Source organism: Hippichthys cyanospilos, chromosome 1, assembly GCF_059441005.1.
Source record: "Hippichthys cyanospilos isolate Australia breed blue-spotted pipefish chromosome 1, RoL_Hcya_1.0, whole genome shotgun sequence".
NCBI lineage: Eukaryota > Metazoa > Chordata > Actinopteri > Syngnathiformes > Syngnathidae > Hippichthys > Hippichthys cyanospilos.
Window position 1 is genome coordinate 31551960 of NC_142369.1, and position 23368 is coordinate 31575327.

The 23368-nt window shown below is 41.1% G+C and overlaps 1 protein-coding gene across 1 annotated transcript in view; it reads left to right on the plus strand.

Moving 5' to 3' along the window:
* Positions 1-1906: 1906 nt before the first annotated feature.
* The window catches only part of kat6a (K(lysine) acetyltransferase 6A), a 34072-nt gene continuing 12610 nt past the window's right edge, over positions 1907-23368 (plus strand). Inside the window, exons 1-7 of the mRNA XM_088417629.1 lie at positions 1907-2091; positions 3330-4676; positions 18256-18364; positions 18817-18932; positions 20386-20467; positions 20715-20829; positions 20984-21300. Coding sequence (XP_088273755.1) covers positions 4011-4676; positions 18256-18364; positions 18817-18932; positions 20386-20467; positions 20715-20829; positions 20984-21300 — 1405 coding nt within the window. The 5' untranslated portion in view covers positions 1907-2091; positions 3330-4010. The remainder of the gene's footprint in view (positions 2092-3329; positions 4677-18255; positions 18365-18816; positions 18933-20385; positions 20468-20714; positions 20830-20983; positions 21301-23368) is intronic.

A 23368-nucleotide genomic window follows, 5' to 3' on the forward strand; every position in this document is an offset into this window, starting at 1 on the left:
CATACCATTCCCACTTTGATACATCACCAGCAAATGTTCTAAACACTGTTTCAAATTAATGGAACATCTAAGAATCACTTCTTATAAAACACACAATAAAGAAACCGATGTGACAGGTGAAGCATCAAAATATTTTCCCGACAGTTTTTGCTGCTCTATTTTGACTGAAAAACAGAAAAAAATATCTTTCTGGTTAACAAGGAAGAAACAACTTGACCCCGCTGCCCACGTATGCCACTTTGAGTGGGTTGTTTCGCTATATATTTTTGGCCAGTGTTTGTGCTGCGGATTATGGCGTATGCCATTATTTATTCATCGCTGCTTAGAGGTGGTGTAGGCTTCTCCTGAGTATTGTCCATCTGTTAGTTGACCCACTGTACACTCTAATGTAATATATGTAATATGCATTAAGGATGAGTGCCTTGTCAATGCGGATTCATATGTCCCTCAAGAAGTACTGCAGTCTGAACTAGATAAACTGTGATTAAAGCATGACCGTGACACTTTAATTTGATGATCACTTTGTCAACCCATAATAGCGGTGCACCCTCTCGCAAGATACATCCAACATGGGAAAACACATCTCTAATTGCTCCCTGTAAGAGATTCTACATCACGTCTCCGAGGACTACCATGCGCTCAAATTTACTCAAAAGCTGCAGATGATTTAATTGTCACCTGGGGGGTTTTCAGCATTTGTAGGTAATTGAACAAGAAGGCTGTCAGTTGTCAAATGCAAGTTACGTCATCTGAAGATTGTTTTCCATCCATTTATTGTTTTGATTTTTGTTTTTAAAGCTTCCCTATTATAGCTTCATAACTTAATGTGTTACAATTTCATGTAGTATTTAGGAATTCATTTTAATAAATGGTGAATGGACTTTTTCTTACATAACACTATTCTACCTTCGGTATTCAAAGCGCTTTACACTGACAAATCATTTATCTGTGATGACGCAGCATCAGGAGCAACAGGGGATTCAGAGTCTTGCTGAAGGACACTTGAGCATGATCTAAATGCTTGAGGCCTTGAACCTACAATCTCTCAGTTGTGAATTGTGTGGTGAAAGACCTCCTAGATTGTAGATGAATACATCAACCTTATGATGAAAATAAAAACAACTGGTATTTGTTGTTTTTGAAATCATACCATATAGAGGTTCTAGCGAAACCATAACTAAAATCTGGTTTTTGATTTAAAAACAAACAAACAAATAAACAGTTATGAATCCTCAACAGGTTCATTTTTTTTAATGGGGGGGGGGGGGCGTAGTTTAAAGTGTAACCATACGTGAGGATAGCAATTAAGGACATGCCAACTCCATACGGAAAGGCGGGTAAAGATATTATTATTATTATACAGTATTTAGTATTTTGTCTTATGTGGATTTTCAAGTCATGCGGTACATTACATCACTGGACAACAGTACTTTGCGGAACACAGAGAATGACATGTTTTTCTACGGAGTTCAACACAAGATTGTGCCGCGTTCTTTGGGAATCTTTTCGGAAGTGAATGCATGTGTCAGTCTTCCACTTCAAACTCCAGAGGTGCCGCAACTGACTGCAACGCAACGGAAAGTCTCACTGATCTTTAAATGCCCTCTAACGTTAAACGCGCGCTCATTGGCTTTTATTTGAATTCGTCCCTCTGCAGCCGCGAAGAAAAATGCAGACGTTCCCTTGCATCGTCTCCCGTGCGGCTGTGGCACAACAGAGACTGCGAGATTACCTCAACTGTTTCTTCACCCCTCCACCACCACCGCCGCCGCCACCATCTGTCCCTTTCTTCCATTTCACGTGCCCAGGCAATATCCGTAGGCCTCTCATAGCAACAGCGCGCCGCCGCCCCCACCGCCTTGCTGTGAATGTTTCTTCCTCCCCTGGATGTTCGCCTCGCACCATGCAGACGGTCCCTTGGCCCAGCCTGACGGTTCAGCGTTACCCCTCCCCCACCGCCGTGCTCCGTTTCACTCAAAGATGGCGTCGGCTCGAGAGCCTCTGGTCTCTGGCTGCATTTTTAGGCTTGTTGTTGTCTCCGTTTTGCGCGGTTTTGGCACCTTTCCCCCGGCGGATCGACACGGGATTCCGGTGAGTAACGGCATGCGCGGGACGGAGGGGCTCCGCGGGCTTTTGTAAACACCGATCGGGAGATCGGAGCGTCGCCACCCCCCACCCCCCGTCAACCAGAACCGGAGCTCGGGTTTTTCAGGGGGACCGAGAGAGGAATAAGGAGAGAGGGGTACGGAGGGCTGCTGGGCGCTGAGCGGGGTGGGGGGAGGAGGAAGGGAGCGGGGAGCCGAGGCCTAGCCGCTGGGCTCCAGCGGCCTTCTTGTCTTCACCGCACCTCGGCAGGCTGGCGGAGTGTTACGTGGGAGGGCGGACGTCAGCGAGGTGGGGACCGCTTGTCGGGACTCGGCTCGTCGAAGCGCTCAACGGTTCCCCTTACGAGGCCGAGCTTGAAAACCGCGGGCTCCTCCATGTTAATCAATGTTTGCGGATGATACCTTAATTCCTGCACTTGCTCGCTAGTTGATATGGCCGTCAGAGAGTTGCATTGTACCCAGTGCAAGGCCGCGATCGTACCTTAATAAGAGAATGACATTCAAATTGAGATTATTGGCGGCCGTTTTTACGGTGCTCTTGTCGCGGCCGCCAAAGGAGGAGATTGCATATTATGGGCTCGCCTTCTCGCCAGCCGTGCGTTTGTCCATGTTTACATTTTGGCTTGACGAGTAAACGTTAGTAACACGGTCGTAACGTTAGCGCACTGGCTAGCTGTTAACGCTAGCTTGCTAAACAACAGCGTTTAGCGGGAAGGCTTGTTGCCACACAGTCGCCTGCATTATTTTGTCAATGGGAGTAAATAAAACGTCAGGAAACACTTGAGCGATGTGGGGCAACTTACCAAGCTTGGATTTTTAGCTTAGCCTTTCGGCTAATGTTTGCTAACGGTGTTTCGTTGCGTTGTACGGTCCCCAACAAAATCGCCAGGTAGTCAACTTTATATTGTACATTGTGTCAATGTTTTGTGTTTTTTTTTTAATTATTTTCCTAATTTTCAGCTAAACTAACCTGCGAACATGTTGGTTGTTAATACTTTATGGATTGGTAGTGTTCACTCTATGGACCTTTTTCAAATATGAAGCGTTTCTCAAGCTCATTGTCAGCAGTGTAAGCAGGACCTTGTTTGTATACCTGTTAGTTCGTGGTATGCCAGTAATGTCTTAATTTTTTTCTCTTCCTTGTGTTGCCTGATTGTCAACTGGACCCGTGCTTTGTCGTAGGTATTTTTAACATTGTTTTTTTTTATTCTTCTTTTTATACAGGGTGATGCTGCTGAAGTGCAATAGACATGAGGGTGATGAGCCCGTCTACTCCGTCCTGGTGTTGAGGAGACCATACTGCTGGAGTTGAAATTACAGACTGAAAGGAAAAGGATAAGCGAGGGCAAGGGACCGTGAAGCCAGAAGAATTGAAAGAACTGGAATACATCAAAAACATCCACACAAACTTGTGCATTTGAACATGAAACTGATGTCTTGGAGAACATGGGTATTTTTTGCAATTCGTGTTGAGATTTTGCTTACTTTACCAGTGACTATAAACTGACTGGTTTATTGTCTATACAGCCTCATTTTATTATTAGGATTTTTTTTTTTTTTTTACATTTTGTTTTGAAGTAAACTGTTCCTACATTCATAACAACCTCTGCCCTGTGGCTGAAGTGGGTGGGCCTGACTTTCCAGGGTGGAGAGCTTGGTTTGGGGGGTTGTGCTATGGTCAGCTGCTTACTACCGTGTCGTTCATACTCTGCTGCAGAGGGAGTCTCTGTGCGGCCCCAAGACAAGGGATAGTAAGCGGAGGAGAAAAAGTACAACGAGAAGCAAAGGAGAGGGCGGCGCTTCGGCGCAGGCCAGGTGTCTGTCTTTGGACTGTCGTTCACATTTATTTTTGTTTGGTGATTGTGGAAAGGCTCCAGGGCCACCGCGCCCTCAGAGACTGCAGTCATGGTGAAACTGGCCAACCCCACCTACACCCAGTGGATCCTAGAGGCCATCAAGAAGGTCAAGAAACAGAAGCAGCGACCGTCCGAGGAGCGCATTTGCAATGCTGTCAATATGTCCCATGGTCTGGACCGCAAGACTATTCTGGAACAGTTGGAACTTAGCGTCAAAGATGGGACAATCCTTAAGGTTACCAACAAAGGTCTCAACTCTTACAAGGATCCTGACAACCCTGGGCGTTTGGCTCTTCCCAAGCCCAAAGGGAGTGGAAGCTCCGGAGGGGGTGGCAGCGGAGGCGGCGGCAGCAGCGGCGCTAGCTTCCACAGCCACTTGGGAAAGAGACCCGGACTTGACTGGAACAAGCTGATCAAGCGGGCACTGGAGGGTCTCCACGAGCCAGGTGGCTCCTGCTTGAAAAACATTGAGCGCTTTCTCAAGTGCCAGGCTGATGTGGCAGCTTACCTGTCGGGCAGCGGCTCCATGGGGCCTGGCATCTTCCACCAGCAGCTACGGGTGGCCCTCAAACGGGCGGTGGCCCATGGACGTGTGGCAAAGCAAGGGCCGCTTTTTCAATTCATCAGCCGCAGCAGCTCCCACAATGACGGCACTGGGACGGTATCGCTGGAATCACTTCCCCCTGTCCGCCTGCTGCCTCATGAGAAGGACAAGGTAAGCTTGCAACTGTTGTATATCCATGAAGTACACACCTACAAACAAAAAAATAGTGACATTCATCTCTTCATGAGCTACTCAGCACTGTGTAGAGGATAAAACAAGAGAATTATGCATTTGGACTTTGCATGTTGTACGCTCCACTGTGTTCCCTGGCGTTCGTTGCTGCAGTTAACAACATGATCTAAAAAAAAATATGTGAATGCCATTCAAATAAGCATGGGATTTTTGTTGCTTATGGTCATTGTAAACAATTGAAGTGTGCTGCTACTTTATTAGTCGTCTGTTGGATCAGTTGTTTGGAGAGGTCAACTCTGGGAGGAAGTCATATGGCTCCCTGCCAGTATGGACCGTCTGCTGCTCTGTCCTCCGTCTGGCCATGGCACGAGCAAAGATAATGGGAACAAAGTCATGCAAAAGAGACCGTCAGAGCACATAGTGGTGCCATATGAGGCTGGATGATGCAAACCGCAAACCTCCGAAAGAGAGAGCGGGGCAGAAACATGGAGTGAGACGAAAGCAAGAGAGGCAGAATGGGCTGTAGAGCGCGGGAGAGGCAGACATGCAGGCGACAGAGGAGAGCGGGAACACACCCACTTTTGTAACCTGATCAGAGACAGGGAGAGCAGCCGGTTACCAACCTCTGCTTCTAAGGGCCCGGAGATGTATATACGCCAATGTTCTGAATAAGAAACACAAGCTATGAGAACATTCTGGTGTATCCTCTTCAACAAACTTTGGCAGAGTTTTCACAATTCCTCCCCCCAACTAGCTTTGTGGCCTGCCGCCTCTTAACTAGCTCACAGACAGGAGATCTTGGAGGACTTAGACTGCTCCACGCTACTGTTTTGACTGTGTCCCGTCTTTATCTGTGCCATTTGTGGGTGTGTGCATGCCTTTGCAAGCATGCAGCTTCCTTCAAGGCTACATGCAGGCGAAAAGAAGGATTAGCCAAGAGAGTGCGATGCACTCGTGGGCTCTGTATAACACAGTGACAAGCTTAGCTGTGAATGATGCACTTCTGAAGATGACTAGTGATCATTTTTTTCTGTCTCAGTAACACACAGCTAAAAAAAAACAACAACAACTGCTAAATCAAACAGTTTTTATTCATTTATTTATGTATTTATTTAAATTTTGTAATAATAATGTTTGTTCACATTCAGCCTAAACAAAAAGAATTTTTGGTGAGGCGGATTTTGATTTTTGGCTAGAGTATATCCCAATCAGTCAAATAATTAAATCATTATTATAAATTAAAACATTATTTTAAATTCAACATTTATACAAAACAAAATACCATGTTTACCTTTGAATAGGCGTCAATACTATGCTGGTATCCACTATCCGCTGGCCGGCATGTTAACTTTTACCCCGCGAATATCTGGGTAAAAATGTTGTTTGAAAAAATTGGTTTCCAGAATGCATTGTTTGGCACAATCCATTTAGTTAATGAAATAATGAGAACCTTAATCCTTCTCTTAGGTGTTTCTGTTACACGTTGAATATGTCTCATTTAGGTGTGATTTGTGACTAGATTGTGTGTAAAGTAGTGACATCCAGGATGATTCCTTGCTCAACCTCCTTGCATTTCTTTCAGAAAAATTGCTAGTTGAAGTGAAGTTTTGCTTTGTTTTGGATGACAGGTCAACAGAATGGCATCAACAATCTTCATTATAAATATAAGGATAGAACGTTATGAAATAGCTTTATATGTAATAATGAGCCCAGTGTTATATGTTATATATATATATATATATGTAACTACTGTAAGAAGTTAGAGGTTATAAAAGTTAAATAGTAAAATAGTTGCAAATATCAGCCATTTGGTTGATTATTTTTGGATGGTTTTTGAAGGGCCTTTACCGGCCAATTTAATTGGTCGACCCTAAAAAAATGAATACATGTTGGCAGGAATTGGGGAAAAAAGAAAATATCTCATTTTGGTGTCCCCATCTCAAAAGGTTTTAGCTTGAAAATGGTTAGCGATCGAGACATTCTGCAAATGTGGCATGGTGCAATTTTGGGGTTATGGTACGTAATTAAGTTTCCCTGTTATTGATGCTTGAGCTTGTGACTACCTGTGATGTGAGTTACATCAGATCTGTTTGCATGTACTGGGAGTATTCTCTATTAAGGAATCATATTTGCGTTGTTCAATCTTTCCTCATACGGAATTTACTAATATGGGAACCAGCAGTATGTGTCCTGTGTGAATGTACAAGTGCGTTAATATAATACATGACACGTGTAACAACACAAGCAATAAAATGCAAAAATATACTGTGCAAAACCTGTTTATGAAACAAAACCTGCAGTATTCAGAACATGTTGTTAATGAACTGGAAAATGCAAAAACATGGTCCAAAAGCTGTACTGTTTATAAAATAACGCCAGTGCAGTACCGTACTTAACGACATTGTTGTATACTGTACTTTATTTATAATGTTGAGTTTTGTCAGTCTTGGAAAAAAATATTGAATTGTTGAGTTGGCTTCATTTCTTGCTTTATGAAAATGTTTGCCTGCGTATAATACAGTTGTGTTGCTAATTCCAAGTAATTGTCCCATTTTTCATCGCTGATGTGTGGGGATTCTTGTGTCAAGCCACAATCAATTTTGACTGAGAAGGGAAATTGCCAGAATACTAAGCAAGAATGGATTCCTTGTTTTTCAAAGTCTCGTAGATTTGAGTCTTTCTGAGTCTAAGCGTCTCCTGAATATTTTTTTTTACTTTGTATCCCGCTTCGCTCAAACGGATGCATTTCACGCTTTCTTCCGTGGTCATTACCGTTGTTTTTCTTATGGAGGCCATGATCTACAGGACGTAGATCATATATGAATAACATTAAAACATTTTCGTAATTACAGCCAAACTAATAACAAAAGCGTCACTTACATGTTGCTGTTATGGATCAGATGATATTAGAAAAGGAGGAGCAGACATGTTTTCGTTATATCGAGTGAGAACCTCCAGTATTTACGCTAATGCGGTCCTCTGACTAGTTTCCGGTTTCCGGATACTGGAAGTTTCGTTGCAAGGGGATTGATTGTTAATGTAACATAGTCATAGAAAATTTAATGCATATGTTTTCTTTCCGGGTTCAGGAATTTCCATTTGCCAGAGGTCCGTAGTTGGGAATACTTACTGTATTATGTTACTCAGCATGAGCTGAAACATTGCATGATTGGCCTCGGGTTTTCATAGCCTACCAGTGGCGCATCATCGCCTACGATTGTGATTTCTGAAGAAGAGGAGAGGGGCTTTGACTGAAGTCTGGAAAGGGGAAAAATGCAAACAAATTGCTAAGCACCAGCTCTGACCCCATTTGTAAGATTTGCGTACTCAATTCTCTGATGTTTGTGTCAAAGTGCGCCATTCAGCGAGATCCCATACCGCTCTCTGTCTCCAGCACCTCACTCCCCCATCCTAATAGAGTGCCATTGCCAGGTCACGAAGGGGGAGGTGAACTGGGATCGAAGTCAACCAGGGGTCATGGATATATAGACTCCAAACCTCATTGCCTCCCTGAACACCCGTTAGCAATATGAAGCTTTGGCCATTAGGTGGGATGGGCTTTGACGCGGGGCCTTTGTGCGTGGAGCTGTGTGATTACATAGTTGTGTGCATGATGTGCATCCTGTCATAATAGGCAAGAGCGATCTCCCTGCCCTGTGATTGCCCTCTTCCCAACAGCTGGAGTGAGGTGAACCAGAGTTCTCGATGTCGATGTGCAGTGTCACGGAGAGGACGTGTGAAAAAGCCACTTGCGCGCTGACTTCCCTCCAAAATAGGGCCAGTGACCATGTAACTGGATTGGCTATTTCAGTCACTCTGCAGGCATGGGATGCTCCCTGTTGTTGGCGGTGATCAAGAAGTCTACATGAGGCTACATTGTTTTATCAACACTAATTGATATACTTAGCTTGCCTAATCAATTCCACCTATTGGATCCCTACCCAAATCTGTTTTTCTGATGCCACGTACACATTACTCCCGCTCAGTCAAGGTTAAGACATCATTTGCCATATGAGACTTAAGGCACATCACCCCTCATACATTGATTTTATGACTGAAATGTTTCCCACCACATTTTTTTTCTCTTCCATACATATCCCAGTTACTCAATAGTCTTTCTCGCATGAGAGTATTTAGTGCCTTTGCTGGGAGGACAAAACCGTTTATTGGGTTGGATCTACAACAGAGGGAGTTGGGTGCCAGGAAAATACGTTCATCAATTGTATGTGTTTGTCTGTTGTATATGCATCGAAGTAAGGCTGCGCAATAAAATGAATTTTAAATGTGATCATGATACTGAATGATTAATCAAGATGATCCTTGGTGATATTAACATCTAAAAAGCCATGTCAAATCAAGCACTTTGTCATCCTGTCACCAGGGGACAAACGCAAGGTTAAGACTTCATTAAGCATACAAACAACACTACTTTATAGCAGAGGTAGAAAATACTAGTAGATTCACACGATCTAAATCCATCCAAGCTTTTTTTTTGTGTGTGTGTATGCGTACCAGTATGTATCCGGTATGCGTGCTCGCCAGGAGTTGTTTACGGTATTCTGGTCACAGTCGTCCTTTGTATTCACAAACTTCTTTAAGCAATAGTTCTTCCGTCATGTTTTCCGCCCGGCACTTCCGCACTGTAAAGAAATTCTGGCACCTACGCGTTGTTGTAGTTGTTGAAAATACGTCATTGTTACGCGTGGAGTTACGCGTAGCTCGCTGACGCATGAAGCATAAACCAAGATTTAGCAGCAACCTCAACTGAGAGAGTGGGACGCAATGAGGACGCTGACGTTGGCTTCACGCCATGTTTCTGAGATTTCAGCTTTCTATTCCAGTTTAAAAGCCTTTAGATGACAGTGTTTCACCACATGTTTGCATGACAAAAGCCTCTGCTTTTTTCACCCTAATACAATCTGAAATGGCGTTGATTTTCTCGCCTGATTCCTAATATATACCGTTCTAGCTGTCAATTGAGACCCATTTTAAAAAATCCGATTCGCAAAAAATTTGAAAAAATAAGTAGGTTTAAACGTTTTTCATTTGTTTGCACTCAGCAAGTAAGTTTGCTGTGTCGCTCTGTGTGCCAAGTTTTTGCCACTTTTTTGGTTGAATTTCTTTTAATCAGTTCTTTATTTTTTTTAGTTTATTATTATTATCATTATGATCATTATTTTTATTATTTGTAATTATCAAGCCTCAAAGCCTTGTTTATATACTGCTTGTTTAAAAAAGGACAATAAATACATTTTTGACCAAGCGTGAGGAATAATCGTGATGAATAATCGTGATTTCAATACCGACCAAAATAATCGTAATTATTATTATTTTGGACAGAATTGTGCAGCCCTACATCGAAGTAAATTCCCTTGGAGAAACTTAAAACTTGAGTGTTTTTCCATCTCTTCTCATGCCAGAAAAGGTTTTGGGATTTTTTTTTTCATTTCTCACAATACTGAATTAGTTACCATAAAGTGAGCTTTTTGGCTGTTTATTTAGACGAAAGATTTGAGCTTGAAACAGAACCACTGGAAAACAGGTACATTAATTCATGGAGCAGTATATATATATATATATATATATATATATATATATATATATATATATATATATATATATATATATTTTTTTTTTTTGGGGAATGTTCCAAATGCAAACAATAGTGTGGTTAATCCCAATTAATTCATTGTTGCAAACGATGCCACAAAGGAATTTGTGTACCATGTCAAAACAATACACACGTGCACCAGTTTTTCTGTTATTCCATCAGTGGTCTGATCTTCTAAAAACATGTTTTTGAAATTTAGGTGGAAATAGGCATGGGCGGATAACCGTAATGGCAATATATCGCAATTTTGAAAGTCACAGTTATTTAAAACTGTCAAAACCCCGAGAAGGCAAATCAATCAAACTTCCCCTCGTCCAAACAAATGAAGTCGGCCGTTTTGGAGGGTTTCGGCTTTTGAAAACAATAAGATGACATTGCGAGTAAGCTACAAGCTTGCACTGAGCACACTACATAGAAAAAAAGAGAGTGCAAGCGAGCAAGACTGACAGACAAAGAGCGTTGCTGTTTGTGTGAGCGTCTGCGCGCCAGAGGGGAAGTATACTCTTGTCGACATGAAATGACAGAATCCACAATGTATTTATTAATTAATACACATAATAGTCGAATGATTTATTCAATCATTTTTTAAAACACTGTTGTGCATTTATACTCATTTTAACACTACATAGTGCATTTATAGTTATTTTATACAAAGCGCTTGTATTTCAGTTTAAAGGGGATACGTTCACTCAGAAAGAATTCATGATATAGGGGTCCTCGACTTACGACGTGGATCCGTTCTTAAGACGCGGTGTAACCCGAATTTCAGTCTGTCAGGGGTGTCAAACTCATTCTTATCGAGGGCCACGTTGCAGTTGCAGTTTCTGTCAGAGGGCCTGGATGACTGTGATAAAATACATTTTGGGTGTATTTGTCACACTTCCTACTAGTTTTGAAATCAGAGAGAGGGTGAGGGCAAAAAGCGCTTGCTTTTTCCCCCAAACAATTTCAAATTGACTTACAAATGTGATATTTTGACCGGAAACTTGAATTGGAATGGGCATTTCGCGGGCCGCGTGAGATGATGTGGCGGGCCGGATCTGGCCCCCGGGCCTTGAGTTTGACACCGGTGGTCTAAGTAATATTAATAGATTCTACATACTGTACCATAAATTACTATTGGTCTGCCCCTTTTTCCCCCGTTTCAGCGGATACATTTTGTTCTTGCACCATATTTCATTTAGAGAAGTCTTGTTTTGAAGGGCTGTGCAACTGGAAACAGTGTGGCGGCCATTTTCGCCCCAGCACGCGCGCCATTCTGTTAGAAGCCGTGCGGGCGTGCCCGCGGCCGGCTAGAATGGCAGCGGGGAGGCAGAGTCGATCTCAACGGTCACTTTTATGACATCAACAAAACCCAAAAATAGAACATAGCACTCAAATGGTTTCTCTTGTGCGCAACAACTTGTTCGTTGGCGTTTCACTGTTTTTAAACCTCTTAATAATGTCTCATTTCACTTCCATGGTAATGGCCAATTGTTTACTGCACGCGTTCGTAACCTCGAAACGTAAGTAGAGACTGTTGTAACCTGAGGACCCCCGAATAAGTTTATTGGTGAGCAAAACCTGATTTGCTCACTGAAGGTTTGTGTTTATTTTATTTACATCTTTATTTTTATTTTGCATGGTAAATGTTTGTTATTGTAACAAATTCTTCGTTATATATTTTGTTTACAAATAAAACTTTTATAATTAGAAAAATGCCTATTTAGATTCTGATATCACCCCATACCTAGTGGATGTGCTGCTAGCACTTCTAGCTGAATGATGCGAGTGATTTATTCTTTGAAGCATTAGTATGATATATATAAAACACTTGTAGCAGTGATAACAAAACGTGACCTTACAAATGATCCTCAGAACAGATCCTTGAGCTTTCTTTTTTAGTATTTTGTTGTTAAATTTTGCTATGCGTTTATATGTTCAATAAAAAACAGTCAATCAAGGAATTATTCAAAGAAAGCCATCTTAGCGGCAACAGCAAAGTAACGACAGGGGCTCTGATAAACTGTATCAATGCCTCTTGTCATTACTTTGTAAAAGTTTATTTACAAACCACAGGCCAAAAAGGATTGACCAAAGTCATGTACAGTTCCTAAAATATAAATTATAATGCACAAATATAGCAATAAAAAAACAGCAGTAAAAATCAACAGGGTTAGAATAAAATAAGGTAAAAACAGACAGAGCCAAGATTATTTGCCTAGCATGGAGAAAAAAAGCTTTTAAGCAGGGATTTAAAATGATCAACAGATTGTGCAGCCCTAACTTGGACAGGTAGGCTGTTCCACAGCTTTGTTTAAAAAAAAAAAATCCGGAAGAGTATAATAAAGGAAAAGTCTCCCAGTCATACTCAGTTTCTGGACATCCTGGTCACGAAGAAAAACTTCAGTGTGGACCCGTGTCGGTGTCTTTTGTGTGCGTACGCAGGAGGGGAAGGCGTTACTAGGCCATTTCCAAATGGTTTGGTTTCCCTTTGGCAACCACCCAGAGCAGAGGTTCAAGACCGTTAAACAGGTTCAACATGGTTAAAAACCTCTGTGGGCGTGGAAAGAATCATAAGTTGTCATCCAAACTTGCCATGAAAATATGCTGAGAGGTTAATTACGTAACATCAGACCTCAGACCACAACTGAGGCCTTACTGGAAACACTTGATCAGGAGGGGCGACTCTCTCATTGAGTTGGCTAGGAAGCCAACCCTGCTCATAAAGAAACATGCCAAGTCTCGCCTGTCTTTTGCCAGAGGTCACCTACAGCAAGACCCTAGATTTTGGTCAACCCTCCTGTGGTCTGATGCACCAAAGAGTTATTTGGGCATATGGATGCTCAGTATGTCTGAAGGGAGTTGCTTACGGGCCAAAGAATGCCATACCCACCATCAAGTATGATGGTGAAGGCATAATTTTATTCGAATGCTTCCCCTCAAATAGTGCGGAGAACCTTGCTAAGGTCATGATAATTATAGAGGATGCGGATTACATCAGGATTCTTGATGAAAACCTGAAGCTCAACTACAATTGGATGGTCCAACAGGACAATGATACCAAACACACTGCCAAGCTTCAGTTTTTGCCAGCCTCTGTGTTTACATGTGTTATAAACACATTTAAAAATGATATGACTTCACAGTCATACTGGCCATCTGACAGAAACAATAACTACAATGTGACCCATGATAAAAAGAAGTTTTTACTTTTGTCACTGTTAAAAAAGATACAGTTTTAGGAATAAATACCCGTTAAATTTGGAGTTCCTTCAATTGTGTGTTGTTTTGATTGTTTTACTTTGGTCGTACAGTTTTAGGAATAAATACCCATTAAATTTGGAGTTCCTTCAATTGTGTGTTGTTTTGATTGTTTTACTTTGGTCGTACATAACTCATGCAGAAACTTGTTAAAATGAAAACGTTTTTGTCACAAAATTTGGAAAACAAAACCATTTCTATCGGTATGAATATTTTTGAGGAAAATTGTGAATGTGCGTATGTGTGTACACAAAAACACATTTCAGCAAAGGAGTCTAGCAATAAGGTTCACACATTATTCTGAGGTGAGCTTGAATGATCTGTGGCATTTTGTCTCTAACATTTGAGACAGCACACGAAATGTACTCCCGCATGTGCGACCAATAAATTTACTGTTGTGTTTTTTCATTCTTGAATATTTTTTGTTCACAATTTGATGTAGTCGATGTACATTGCGCGCCCTTAGGTTTACTATTTGCACTTGTAATTTTTAGGTTAGGGTGGCCACTGTGCTGCCAGTGAAAAGAAAAAAAAAGTTAGACTAGAGCCCTGATCGTGCAAAGGGTCTTTTGGAAAAAGTGGCGCAAAAGTCAAAGAAGAACCGAAGTGCACGCCCAGATTAATCCTTTGATGTTCAATAAAATGAGCACGCTTACACTAAGACTTTTCCACCATATGCTTAGGTCTGGCATAGTGCCATGCATGAGGGCAGTTCAAACTCAGTCCCTCTGATCTGTGTTAGATGCAGTTTTCCCAACAATTTCGATTAGATTTCAAAATCTCCGTGTCATCGGTAGCATTTCAACTACTTGTTTGGCACTATGGAGCGGGTCTTATTATATACTTAAACTTTTCAACACAATTTGGAGGTATTTGCTAGGTTTCTCTTTCCAAATCTTGTTCTGCAAACAAGTGACCAATGAGCTTGTGTTGAGGATAGAGCCATGAGAGAGGTGTATTGTGCGTGTGTGTGTTTTTGTTTTTTGTGCTGGTGGTGTTAGGAGGTGCTATGATTGGCTGTCCATGTTAATGAGATCCTTGACTTGAGACAAGGACAACAACGATACTTTCCTATTTGTTTGTTTTTGTTTTTCTTATTGTTTCACCCTTATTATTTTGTGCCTTCTTCTTGTCTTCATTGTCCTCTCTTTATTCTCTCAATACACAGTCTTTTCTTTGGAGATAACAACAGCCAGTTGCACAAAAAGAAAACCAGACCACCTCTGAGTTGTATTATGTGCACATGCAGAAAATATGAGTATTTTGAGGTGGAGCCTTAAGAAGTTATGGGTGAGCAGTGTAGGTGATTTTTTTATGTGTTGTCAACTATTTTTTTTTTTTTTTTATGCTTTGTACATAAGTACCAGACCGAAAATTAGAAACACTTTCAAATTCGTTGTTTTTTTTTTTTTTTTTTTTTCCTGCATTATAAATGAACGCATGCCTGTCATGCTCAAAAGGAAACGTATGTGTGATTTATCATGAATTGATCCAAAACATGTTTTTGGTTTCACTGGTTGTGTTAGAGCAAGCTAAGAATAGCTAGCTCTTGGAGCCTATTTGCAGAGACGCCATGCACTTAGCCATACTTGCTATTTTAAGCATTTTTTAACAATCCAACCAATGCAGAACAATTCCAAAAAGCTGAAATACTAAAAATGTATGCCTCAGGAATAATGAATTATAATTCATAATTAGAACTAGAATTCATGATTCTAGATCAGTGGTTCTTGGGTTCAGGGGTTCGGTGAGTTGGTCTCAGGGGTTCGGTGGGGCCTCCGCCGCAGAGGTCCACCCCTCAGTCTAGTCTGCAGTTAGTGGGCACAGTCATTGAAAGCGTCCTGCTCTGAGATTTCCTACCATGCGCTGTGTTGGTTTTGTTATTTGAACAAGGTGATATTAATACACAAATCATTTCGTGCACCAGTAAAAAAAAATCATATTTTATTTTTTCGGGGTTCGGCGAATGAGCATATGAAACTGGTGGGGTTCGGTGCCTCCAACAAGGTTAAGAACCACTGTTCTAGATAGTGTTGATATCTTTCCTACTTGCAAATGTGCATGAACAAAAGCTCACACGCTTTAGGCCACTTTAGTTTTGTGGCTGAATAACTATTAAGTAGTGGCTAAACTGATAGCCGTTTATTTTTTCATGCTGCGCAAACTCCCATTTCATGCTTTCCACTTCATTACTTGCATGCTACTTATTCAAATGATTTGAAAGGTTCAAGTCTTGCCTTGTTTTTTGAGAACAGCTTTATCTTTGGAAAATACCTCAGAGTCCTGGCAGGCCATCAGCTGCCTCTTAGAAGGTAATTGACAGAGTGCAGGTAGTAGGGGATTGATCTGCAATTCTTATTTATTCTTTTTTTTTTGTTGTTGTTGTTGCATTGTGCAGCCCGGTACCAAATTGGCCACGGCTCGATATCAGTTCGTCGACCGGTGGTTGGAGACCACTGTTTTACAGTACTCTGATTTTTTTTTTTGTTTGTTTGTTTTTTTTGCAACCCCATCACATCCCAGCACTTTAACCTTGCACGCCTAATTACCCCCACTTTTTGACCTGTATTTTTACAGCACTTTTGGTTCTTGACCTCTTTTTCTTGACACCCACTCTCAATACCTGGGGTGGCTGCGTTAGTAGAGGTGAGGTTACCGGAGGTAGTAAGATGCAGGAATCTGAAGAAAATTAATCCAATAAATCAAGCTGATGCTTCTGTGTCCTCCCTGCCAGGACCTGCTTGCTTCCCTTGCCTCTCGCCAAGTAAGCGCATACAATACTTATGCAGGGTGGCCGTAAAGAAGTGTCAAATGTGTTTTTATCTTCATTTTCATTAGCCCAGCAAGCGTTATTTTGAATTCATGATTGATTACTTTGATGTAAAATCATGCACAAATATGTGTGAAATCCACGGTTTATCACCTTTTCTTAGCACTTGCCAAGATCAGAAAGACATCAATAGCTCTGTAACAATTACTGTTGTTATATCATTTTTATTCTGCTATGGAATGAAACATTGCATTCAGATTTTCAGCTGTGTGGCTTTCACACATACCTATAGTTTACAAAGCACACATTGAGATGACAAAAAAGTGTGTGCAATTTATTTTTGGCGTGGAAAACAGGGAATTGTGGGAAATCTGTCAATATTTGGAATGAAAAAAAATGGAAGCAGCCGTCACACGATTAATTGGAATGAAATGAAATTGGAACGGTGTGAATCGGATGAACTGGGAATGAGTTGAAACGCATCAAAAAACAGGCGGAATGAAAAAGAAGATGCATTTTAGTGTCTCACTCACCTGATTGTGGATTCAGTGTGATGGTAAAGCTGAGGGTCAGAGTGGGCTTACACTGGAGCTCGCGCATCTTGGACAAGGGATCTCCTTTACTCCTTCACTATGTACTTATCCAGTGGTGTTAAAAATCATGCTAGTTTGCATTGCTCAATTTCACCATGTATTACACTGCGGTAACTGGTCATTTACCTTAAACAAAGTTAGGTCATACTTTCATACAAGCCACATGCATGAGGTGCATGTGTTCATGCATGTTAGCTGTTTCAGTTTGTTTTGATCTTTTTCTGCGAGTCAGCAAACGAGCACAAGGCTCACGGAACTTGTGCACTGAAAACTTTTGCTTAAACTCTTCTCTTGGATGCGTGTGTGGCACTAAAACCATAATATAGCTTCTGCCTGCATGCTGCAGAATATTTTGCATTTCAGGTTATATTTGCTTTCTGATTTTATTTTTTCTTTGTTTTTTAATCAAACATTCTGCCAAATGTATTACATTGATATCGATCAAGTGTCTTATCACAAAGCGTATTGACATTGATTCATGATTCCTGATTTATAAAAATATACTAAATTGTCTTAAGGTGTGATTGGGTGCGTAAAAGGTTGTTCATCCCGGTGTGCCCTGCAATTGGTTGGCAGTCAGTTCAGGGTGTCCCCCGCCTACTGTCCGAAGATACCAGGGATAGGCACCAGCAAGCCTGCGACCCTTGTGAGGAGAAGTGGCTATAGAAAAGGGATGGAGGGATGGATGGATAAAATATAGATACAGACAAAATAGATTCAGGCTCTTCTCACAAAAACAAATAACATGCAACCGCATGTTTGTACTTCTGTGTAGAAGACTAGAATAGCTCTTGAGAAGACAAGAATGGCTGTTTGCGAAATTGAACTCTTACCAGACAATTCATGCTGTCTATCAAAATTTGTTGTCAAAAGCCTGCATCTCTTAGGCAGTCAGAACGCTAATGTTGTCTGTGAGGCGTTACAAGCTATTGGGAGAGAGCAGAAAATGGATGTGGTGGTTGTGTTGGGATGTGGAGTTTTGTTTGCTTGATACTCGTCATAAATGCGAGTGTGTCTTGTTAACATTAGCGTCCCACTTCTCATGTATCTGACTTCAATCAGAAACTTTACCACTTTGGCATTAAGTTTTGGAACTAATTAATTTGTTGCCCTCCAACTTTCCGTAACTGTAAAATTACAGCCGTCTGAAGTTGTACACCTTTACATTGAAGGCACAATATTCTCCCTGTGTGTGCAACTGTGCGTGTGTGCACGTGTGTGTGTCCTTTTTTCACACATACGACAACACTCATTCAAGTAGGGCACACAAGGTTTTTTCATCTCTATATTGATCCCATAACTTTTACCTAGGCGCTTTAATTTTTGTATCTTTCCCTGTAGCCTGTGGCAGAGCCCATCCCCATCTGCAGCTTCTGTTTGGGGACCAAGGAGCAGAATCGCGATAAGAAGCCTGAGGAACTCATCTCTTGTGCAGACTGTGGCAACAGTGGTGAGTGCTCAAAAAAGTAATTGTATGTGTGAGTGTGTATGTGTGAGTGAGTAGCTTGCTATCTTTAAATAAGCATGGCTGGCATTTATTTACATCCATATTTGTGACGAAAGTGAAAGATGATGATATAGAGCATCCACAGCTGCCATTTTTCGCACACTTGCAATCCCCCCATAGTGTAACAAATCTTTGACCAATGTTGCTAACTACCTTTCAAGTTAATATAGTAAGATTGTGTCCCTTTATTACGCTGCAGCAGGTTTCTCACTGCATGTCATTTGTTAGAATGCTGTGCAGGCAGCTTGCATCTGGTGAGCAATTGAGGAATATTTTAAATCTAAATGCTTTTCCCTTGCTCCTTCAATAATGATTTAAGTGGGTCACACCTGTCAGTCAGCAGCCATGGGAATGATGTACATTTTTGTGCATGTGCTCCTTCTACCTGTCTGCAGGACACCCGTCCTGTCTCAAGTTTTCTCCAGAGCTCACGGTGAGAGTCAAGGCACTGTGGTGGCAGTGCATCGAATGCAAAACCTGCAGCAGCTGTCAGGATCAAGGAAAGAATGCGGTGAGTAGATGAGTAAATATGGAAAAGTGGCATATAAACAGTGTCGGTGAAGCCTCTGTTCTTTTCTCGAGACGATGGTAGACATAGCTTATCTGGAGTTTTGAGTTTACAGTATGTGCTATATTTGTCCATCTGCCTTCTTCATTGTTATTCAGATGTATGAGGTGAGATCTCACTGTAACTCAAATAACAGAACCAAGTACTAATTATTCTAAAGGTTTACTTCGAATACTGTGAGGTCTTAAGGTTTTTCCATCGCTTGCACAATGGGTTGATAGAGGAAAAAAGGAAACATAAATGAAAGAAACCTTTATTTGCAAAATCATAATATTCACCTTCAGGTATTAGTTATCACGCCATCATATACGGTATATTTAAAAGCGTTCTGTTTGATTTTGTAACAAAGGCCTGTGTTTAAAAATCTGAAATGGGTGGAAAAAGTCAATGAAACCTCTGGATTTGTTTTTTTTTTTTTTTTTTTTTTAACAATTCTGCATAATCTCTTAAAATGTCATCTGGTCACTATCTAAATCTGAAGAATTAACAGTTTTACCATAACCTCAACTAGGCATGGACCATGGTAACTGTTTTGACGGTTTATCGTGGTGTTAAAAGCGCAAAGTTTCAATAACTGCTAATACTGTCTACAACCCGAAACGTGGGCTTTAATTTTTTTCTAAAACAAAGGAGGCGTTAAACGGAGCACAATATGATTTAGTGCTTGCAGAGTTCACTCAACAAGGCAATCGCCTATTTTTTTAATTTATTTTTTTAACCTTCTTAGCATGCATGGTGGATAAGGAGGAGGTCTTTGTCTTAACCTCTTTGGCTGTAAGCATCTTGCTGGAGGACATACTGTAACATGCACTGTGACTTGTTAAGAACACATAACAAATAAGAAAACCATTCATTCACTCACTCCCTCATTCAGTCATACTAAACATGGTGCACATTTCTTAATGTACAATAAGAAGTATTAATTATTTTTGTAGATTGTATTCAATGGAAAAATAAGAAGTATAATTTTAATGCTGTGATTCCGTCACACGGTGATATTTTTGCTTATGCTTACAACAGCATGAGAAGCTAATGTCGGCCCATGGCTAAACCTAACCTAATCTCAAATTACATAATCTAATATATGACCAATTCATGCAGAGATTTATGGTTTTTTTTTTTCATTTAAATCAAGAATAATGATCTTGTATCAACTAACAAGTTTTCACATTGAAATCTTGGCCTGTTTAGTTGAATGCAAAGGTTTTATTTTATCGTATGAATGGCAAGAGGATACACATTTGTGTGAACTGAATCTTCTTGGAAGATTGTTTCATTTCAGTCAGTTAAGAAGGGAAAAAAAGATAAATTAATGGTGTGCTTTTAATCAGGCCGTGCTATCTAAATACCAAATACATTTGAATCATTAATATATGTTTATTGTCTCTGTCTGCAGGACAATATGTTATTTTGTGATTCATGTGACCGGGGCTTCCACATGGAGTGCTGTGATCCTCCCCTCACGCGGATGCCAAAAGGTAAATAAACAAAACTGCCTCCTTAACTTTGTACCTCTGGCTTTATTGCATTTGACAGCCCCCCCCCCCCCCCCCCCCCCCCCCCCCATCTAATCTACCTCAAAGAGAAAGTGAGACTTGCATTTCTAGATTACTTACCCAATAAATTCAGAACACAGTAATAATGTTTTATGTGTTTCTCTTTATCTTTCTGTTCCTCAATGTCAGTCTAAAGAATTAAGATATATCTACTTTATTTTTGATCCAGGCATGTGGATATGTCAAATCTGCCAACCAAGGAAAAAGGGAAAGAATCTTTTACATGAAAAGGCAGCACAAATCAAACGTCGCTATAACGCACCACTTGGACGGCCCAGGAACAGGTACGGAAATACATTTAGCTTCTGAAATGTAGATCTACCTGCATTATGTCATACTTTTTTTCTTTTCAGTCATTTCTATTCATGTCTTTGGACATTGCTAGAGACCTCCACAGGCGGGATTTTATGACCATGTGACCAAAACCTGTCTTTGCAGGCCGGGGCGGCCCTTCAAGAAATTGGGTGGTCGTGCTCGGCGGAGGCGCTCGGCCTCTGCGAATTCCTCATCCAGCTCGTCTTGCGACGGTTACCCTGGTGATGATCGATTACTTTTCTCCATGCGGGACAGTGATGACCTGACACAAAGCAGCCTTCGCTTCAACAACAAGACCAAGGGATTAATCGACGCACTGACAAAGTTTTTTACACCGTCACCCGAGGGTCGCAAGGCGCGTCAGGAAGTGGTGGACTACTCGGAGCAGTGTCGCATCAGAAAGAAAGCCAATCGTAAAGGAGATGGAGATGATAGGGCGGGTATGTTTTTTCTTCACACACACGCATGCGCACACACAAACGCGCTCTCTGTCTCTCTCACTTGCTGACTAACTTCTAGTGTACTCGCAACATTCATTTGAAGACAGCGGTATGCTAATATATTAACAATAACTTGAATTTGTCGAGACCTCACGGTGGAAGCGCGGTTAGCATGTCCGCCCCACTCTTCAGATTCTCGAGTACAAGTCCCGCTCGCTCTGACTTCCCTGTGTGGCATTTGCATGTTCACCCTGCGCCTACGTGGGTTCTCTCCGGGTACTCCGGCTTCCTCCCACTTTCTAAAAACATCCATGGTAGGTGCATTGAACACGCTGAATTGCCCTTAGGTGTTATTGTAAAGAAAACTGTAAAGACATGAATGTAAATAAAAACCTTTTTGTTTATTTCCGATAAAAGGTAGAACAGCCATCGCAATGGAGAATTTACGGTTAAACAACTGACCGAATTTAAGATTAACATTTTAAACAATGTTGGGGTTGGTGTGAGGAAGTGGGGGCTTAGTGGCAGTTACCAGGTTTACAATATGCTGTGGGATACGTTAAGATAAACACGTAAAATAATTAATTACGGGTAGCGTTCATAAAAATGAGAAAATCTTGAAAAGGTTGTTTTCTTTCTGCAATTAAACTTAAAGGGGGAATTTGACATTTTATATAAACTCATTAAATGCAAATCAAGTTTTATTTTTGGGAATTTTGATGATCAGGTCTAGAAATTAAAAATAAATCAATCACAAACTCAGACTATCAGAATATTACATAAAGTAACAATAAAAAAAAAAAAGATTTGAAATACACAAATGTCAGGCCTTGAAGACTAAACTCTTACACTTGTATTTAATACACATGTATTTAGTGTATTTAATAGATGCCTTTATCCGGCGTGGCATTGATGCTGCCAGTTTGTGGCATTTCACAGGGGTTTTGGAAGACCGCCAAGCATCATTTGCTGTCTTTAGCTCTTCTTTGTTGTTAGATTTCTTCCTGTACAGTTTTCTCTTGACAATGCCCTACAGATTTTCTATGGGGTTTGCTCAGGTGAGTTTACCGGCCAATCAAGCGTGGTAATACCATGGTCGTTGAACCAGGACTTTGTACTTTAAGCATGGTGAGCAGGTGCCAATGAAGGACAATGAAGCCAGCATCTCCGTAAAGCTGTTCCGCTGAAGCAAGCATTAAGTGCCCTAAAATGTACTTGTTAGATGGCGGCGGTTATGTTTAGCTTAATGAAGCACAGAGGACCAACACCAGCAGCTGACATGGACCCACTTCATCACAGACACTAGACTTCATGTATCTTCTATCGTCCTATTTTCCAGTCTTCCTCCAGTGTGTTCGACCTTTGTTGCCAAATGAGATGCGGAACTGATGTCATCAGAAAAGAGGACTTTTGATCACTGGGCAACAGAACGGTCTTTCTTTGCTCTCTGGCTGTGTGCTGTTTCTTTTGTAACAACTTCAGCATCGGTCCACTCCCAATGAAGTTCCCTCACACATTTGAATGGCCTTTTTCTGACCACTCTCTTCAGCCTCTCCAGCTCGTAAACCATTTTCTAACCTACTTCTTCGGTGCACTTGACTGTCCACTAAAGTGCGTTCTGAAACCACCTAGCTTCTTTTACTATCTCTTTCTGGGGTATTCCCTACCTTGTGGAGTGAGCCAATGACAGCTTTCCGCGCAACTTTCAGATCAGCAATCTTCCTCCATGTCTGAACTCTTCTGAGGCAACCTAAGAAAGACTTTCTAAAGGGTCATGGGCCTCTTTGCTGGTGTTTTGGATTATTTGCCTGATTAGAATTTGACTCTTAATGTGGACAACTGAAGCTTTTTACAGTAGGCCTACATATTATAGTTTTATGATTTTGTGGTTTAAATAAACGGAAAATCTTAATAGAATTATAACAAGAAACTGCTGTGAGATATCTCAATTTCCATGTAATGGCTCATGATTTTTGGGGGTTTCATCTTTTATGCTACAAATTTTGGGGGAAGTGTGTCAATATGTGTGAAACACTGATTGGAATATAAAGTTAGCATATAAACATAA